This window comes from Columba livia, chromosome 2 (genome assembly GCF_036013475.1).
Source record: "Columba livia isolate bColLiv1 breed racing homer chromosome 2, bColLiv1.pat.W.v2, whole genome shotgun sequence".
In the NCBI taxonomy this organism is placed as follows: Eukaryota; Metazoa; Chordata; class Aves; order Columbiformes; family Columbidae; genus Columba; species Columba livia.
Window position 1 is genome coordinate 157248347 of NC_088603.1, and position 6000 is coordinate 157254346.

The 6000-nt window shown below is 57.6% G+C and overlaps 1 protein-coding gene across 1 annotated transcript in view; it reads right to left on the reverse strand.

Annotated features, from left to right (window-relative positions):
* Nucleotides 1-4971, reverse strand: part of KCNK9 (potassium two pore domain channel subfamily K member 9) — a 99160-nt gene extending 94189 nt beyond the window's left edge. Inside the window, exon 1 of the mRNA XM_005510813.4 lies at nt 3091-4971. Coding sequence (XP_005510870.2) covers nt 3091-3676 — 586 coding nt within the window. The 5' untranslated portion in view covers nt 3677-4971. The remainder of the gene's footprint in view (nt 1-3090) is intronic.
* Between the last annotated feature and the right edge of the window lie 1029 nt (nt 4972-6000).

A 6000-nucleotide genomic window follows, 5' to 3' on the forward strand; every position in this document is an offset into this window, starting at 1 on the left:
CACGTTGCCGCTCACAGGAGGTTTTCGGTTTCTCATCCTCCTGTCCCAAAAGGTTTCGAAGGACATTTTTACAATAAGCAACAAGCCGCAGAGGTTGCGGGACAGGGCGGGGGTGGGGAAAGGACAGAGCCAGCGGCGGGGAGGCAGGAGCTGCCCGTTCAGCACCACGGGAGCTGTCCGTTCAGCACCACAGGATCAGCCCGTTCAGCGCCACTGGGACCTGTTCCTTCAGTACCACGGGAGCTGTCCCTTCAGCACCACGGGAGCTGTTCCTTCATCAGCACCATCCTCCCCACCTGGAGCCCCCCGGTAGCGCCGCGGAACCAGCCCCGGCTCTGCGGAACCGTCCCCCGCCAGGCTACCGATCGCTGCTGGCTCATGGTCCATCACCAGTGATAAACGGCTGCAATTAAATTAAAGCCACAGCAGTTCGAATCAACACGGTGAAGAGGTAATCGCTTCAGACACGTCGCTAGCACAGCAGTATCAAGGGGAACAATTAAGTTAGACATAAATTAGTCTGCCATCATATGCATATTGCTGGACTTTGTGGTCCGCTGACTCCTGTCGCGCTCCTCTGAAGTTCTGTTGACACAGTTGTATCACTCTAGATTAGGCAGCAAAGATTTTTATGCACTCTGTTTTCAAAATCAGCCTGCGATGGTTAGTTAGATGCACTTTTGCAGGAGCACCTACTGACTACAGCACATTCACTAATGCATACACCACTGCATGTGCGTCTTGGAGTCTGTCTGGAAGGTGTCAAAGGAAGAAGGAAATACGTGTGACAGCATATACACAGTCAAACGAAAAATAAGAACCACCATAAAAGGCTAATAAGAACATTTTAGATCACTGCCTTGTGCAAGAAACATAAAGAAATTTTCTCTTATTTTCCTTAAAACTTAAACACAGAAAGGCATTTTTCCCCCTCTGTGAACCAAATTATTTTAGGATATTAAAGAAAAACCTTCCATGCTCACTTTTACAGACTATCAGTAGATCAGATAACACCACGAATCTACTTTAGTACTGAAGAGATGACACACAAAATAGAAGTGCATTTGGCAAGATCCAGACAGTAACTATTAATAAACTTTTGAAAGACGGATCACATCTCCTCCTGGAGCAGAGTTTCCCAGATGAACAATCATTTCTTCTTCTGCACCATTCTTTATTATCACTCTTCCTCCCAGTGGTTCCCTATTGCTATTCACATTTTAAATTTGAACAATTCTGACATCCCAAAGCACCTCTGCCTACAAAAATGCATGCTATCCTCTGCACACTGATGTGCTCCGAGATTCCTAAACAAATCCCAGCTCTTTGCAGGAGAAAATGCTAAAGCTTCCCAAGCAAGTTGTACTTGTTTCCAGGTAAAATACAATCAAAACAGCAAATTACTGTAAAGCTCTTTCTGCCTGTCACCAACTGAGTTTAACAAGGCAGAAAGTATTGCAACCACCTCACAGGCAGGAGTATAGGGCACTGTGCGTACACAGGTGTGTGCACAGAAGCCTTATTGTAATCCAGAGGAGGACAACAGCCCCGTATTTATTCACTTAGCACAAATACATGACAAGACACAGATCGAGGAAGAGAAAATCGACAACCAAAGGAGAAAGGAGAGTTCTGACATCATAATGAACAGCAGGAAACCTCAGTCATTAGCCAAAGTTGCATTCTACTTTACATTCTATAGCCTATTCATATATGCAATTTTATATATATAAGTCTAGTAACAGAGGACAAAAAAGTTATTATGCCTTAAAAATCTCATCTTTGTAAAGAAAACAGGCTTTATACTGTCAGATGGTCATTCAAAGGAAATCTTTTACTCCCCCAGCTTCAATGCAGTCAAATATAAACATGAATAAACGCTGCTCAAAGGCAGTGGACAGCTGAAAACTGTCCCTATCTTCAGGTGGCAATGTGCAAATTTCTTGTAACAAGCCCTAACCTGTAAAAAGATTGGGTCCTGCTGTATTAATAAGAGAGATAGTTTTTCATGTCCTGTTCAATATAACGCACTATCAAACAGCCACTGAGCTAGACAGGTCTTTTCAGATCTCCCCAGATGTTAGGGGGGAACATCTACAAGTGCTGAGAGAGGAACGTTATCAACTGCCTCAGTAAATCCGTCTGATTGAATACAAAACCAGGAAGAACAAACTTGCTCATCAAACCAAAACCAGAGTTGTGGCACAGTTCTGCATGCACTTGTGGTGTTTATTTTTAAACAGGGGAAGCGACTTTAGGCGAAACACTGCGCTTTAGCTGCGGGAAGCAGAGAAGTACAAGAAGACAGCCTGTGGCTGTGTCCACTGACTGTCCCTTGACCGTCCTGAGAAATGGCATGTCTGGGAAGCTGGGCAGCATGGATGTGACAGCAGGCATCATTCTGCCCATCGGACCATGTGCCCACAGAGAGGAGACGCAGACTGTGACCTGTTGGCACATCAGACACTCCGGCTGCAATAAAAACTTCAGGAACGCATTGGGAATGCCCAGGAGAGGCTCAGTGTCGAGACCACAGCTGTGGGAGCCCCCAACACAGCCTTTGCCAACACCAAAACAAAGTTTGTGAAAGCAGGGCCACGCTTGGCCACACCAAGGTCTTCCGCAGCTGGTCCAGTTTCCATGCCCTCATTGTTTTCTTCCTCATTCAACTGCTTTTTGCCTAAGTTTTCCCCATATCTCTTAAGCAAAGATGCAAGGAGAAGCATGGCAACAGGGCCTCATGCTTCCTGAGGGGAACCCCAGAAGAGAGTGACCCTCCACCTTGCCACCCAAGCCACAGCTCGGTGGCACCCAACTGGCCAGTGTCAACCCCACTACCAGGCCAGCTCCTCTCCAGAACCACCCAGGGGACACAGGCTCCATCTCCAGGGGAAGCGATGCGGGACACCAACAAGTCCAACAAGTGCCCTGTGAAGAGTGATGACTTATATAACACGGGAGGGAAGCCAAAAAAATCATTCAGCACTTAACCCTTTGCATGCTACGCCCCCCTGCCCCTCCCAACCAGGGGGGCTCTTGCCCCAGCCCTGGTCCTGGCCTCAAAGGGCCTCCCCGAAGCGAGACACTCACCGATGGTCGTGATGACCGTGATCGCAAAGTAGAAGGAGCCGGCGAATTTCCACTGCACGCCGGCCCGGTGCGGCTCGGACTGCATGATCACCAACTCCAGCTGCCGGTAGTCCTCGCTGGTGATGTTGTACTTTCCTTTCAGCCGGATCTCCTCGGCTTTGAGTTTCTCCTCCTCCCGCATCTCGTTGTCGGACTCCAGGGCATCAAAGACGGCAGCCCCGACTAGCAGGTAGGTGAACGTGCAGATGATGAGGGACAGGGTCCGCACGTTCTGCCTCTTCATGGCCGCCAGCAAGGGGCGAGTGAGGGGACCATGTCCCCCCCTGGCCGCCCGGGGATCCGACAGGCCGCAGCAGCCGCAGCAGGAGGGCAGCTGCCGGGGGGGCTGGCGGCGCCCGCCGCCGCCGCTGCCGCTGCTCCGGGGCAGCTTGTGCTGCGGCGGCGGCCGCTCTCCGCCCGCCTGCTCGGGCTCCTGGGAGGAGGAGAGACACAGAAGGCTGCTGGAGCGCCGGGACCAGGTGCCCTGGAGCCGGGAAACTCTGCGCAGGACCTGCCCAAACCAAGCCGTCCCAGTGCGCAGGGCCATCCAGGGCACCCCCGCTCCTCCCCAGCACCGAGGCCAGGGGCAGGGGGTCCCCGCCGCGGGAAGGGGGCGCTGGGCGGCGCCCCGCCGAGGGGCCGGCGGACCCGGCCCGGAGTCCTGCGGCGGGCGGGTCCCCCCGCGAAGTTGGCGCGGCGCCGCGGGGAAGGGTCCCCCGCAGCCCGGGCGGGGCGCGGCAGGGAGGCGGAGGCCGCCGCCGTCCCAAGTTTCTTCAGGCGGCGCGGCGGGGCCGGGGGGGGACGGGCGGCGGCAGCGCGCCCATCCGCGGGGAGCCGCGCAGGGGGCGAGGGGCGGAGGGCACCCGGGCTCCGGCCGTTGGGGGCGGCCCACGGGGGCCAGGCCCGCCCCGGCCCCGGCTGCCTGAGGGAGCGCCGGTCGGGAGGGTCGGGACGGGCTGGGCGCTTTATTCCTTCCGCCGCGGTGCGAGGCGGGCGGCGGGGAGCCGGGCTGCTGCAGGTGGCCGCGGTGCGGGCAGCGGAGCGACGTCCGGCTCGGCGAGGGCGGCGGCGGCGGTGTCAGGCGGCGGGCGGGGAGTTGGGGGCAGCATCCCCGGGCGCGGCGGGCAGCGCCGCCGCTCCGGCGGGAGGCGGGGGCGCCGGGCCGCCGGCGTGGCCCTGGCGGCGGGGAGCCAGCGCCGAGCGGGAGGAGCGGCGCGGAGCCGCCCCGGCCGGCGGGCGGGGGAGGCGGGAGGGCAGCGAGGAGGCGCCGGGAGCGGCGGAGCACCTGCCCGGGGCAGCGGCGGGGCGGGACGGCGGCGGGCGCTACCTCCGGGCTCGGGCTGCCGGGAGGAGCGGAAAAAATCCGGCGGCTTCCCCGGCGAAGAGAGCGGCCCGGGAGCGCAGGGAGGGGGCTCGGCCCCAGTCGGACACAAAGCCAGAGATGAGGAGAAAAATTTAAAAAAAAAAAAAAAAAAAGAAGAAGGAAAAAAAAAAAAAAAGCGCTACTTTAACGGCTGCTTCCCTGGCGCTCGGGGCTGGGGCTGCTTTATTTAGGATGATTTTAGAACAAAGCCGTTAAGAAAAAGAGCAACCGTCCTCCTCCTCCTCCTCCTCCTTCTCCCAAGCTCTTGACATCATCTCGGGGAAAATCGAGCCCGCGCCCCTCAGCCATCGCCCGCGCGTGTGTGTGAGCGTGTGTGTGTGTGTGTGCGTGTCCGCTTCGCCGCTGGCACGGGAGGCGGGGGCTCGCCCCGGCCCGCCGCGGGGAGCGGGTTAACCCCCTCGGCGCTGTCACGGAGAAGCCGCGGGGCTCTCCCGGCGCGGCTCTTCCCCCGCGCTTGGCCACGCCCCGGCCGCCGAGCGGGGCCGGGCGGTGGCGGCGGAGCGGGTCCGCAGCGCTCCCTCGGGGACAACCCGGAGCGGGTAACGGCTGGGACAGGCGGTCTCTCCTCACCCCCTCTGGGCCGCCCGCGCCGCAGGATCTGCCGCGTCTCCCCGCGAAGGGAGCGGGAGAGGGACGGAGGAAGCGGCAGCGCGGCGCTCGACCGGCGGACAGCGGCACCGCGGCCACACGCTGAGGTCTGCATCACACACACCACCGCTCCGGTCCCTTCCAACCCGAACCTGTGATTCTATGAGATACAGCCCTACAGCTCCACGCAGTACAGTTACACACACACGGACCCGCACACCGCAGCTGCATACATTGCAGTTCCATGCACAGCCCCGTACACCGCATCTCCACGTATAGTGCTGCCCTACACACCACAGCCCCATACACAGTTCTGCGCACACCGCCCCTTACACCCCGCGGTTCCACACACACAGAGCCCCCCACACAACAAAGCTCTGTTCACACAACCCCCCCCACACACACCATAGCCACAATTCTCCTATACACAGCTCCACAAACACAGCCCTCCAAAAACAGCTGCACGCACCACAGCCCCCCGCCCCCAGTCCCAAGTCAGCCCCACCACAGCGTCACAGAATCACAGAATGTCAGGTATTGGAAGGGACCTGGAAAGCTTATCCAGTGCAATCCCCCCGCCGGAGCAGGAACACCCAGATGAGGTTACACAGGAAGGTGTCCAGGTGGGTTGGAATGTCTGCAGAGAAGGAGACTTCACAACCTCCCTGGCCAGCCTGGTCTAGGCTCTGGCACCCTCACCATGAAGAAGTTTCTTCTCATATTTAAATGGAACCTCCTGTGTTCCAATTTGTACCCATTGCCCCTTCTCCTATCATTGGTTGTCACTGAGAAGAGCCTGGCTCCATCCTCCTGACACTCACCCTTTATATATCTAAACATTAATGAGGTCACCCCTCAGTCTCCTCTTCTTCAAGCTCCAGAGCCCCAGCTCCCTCAGC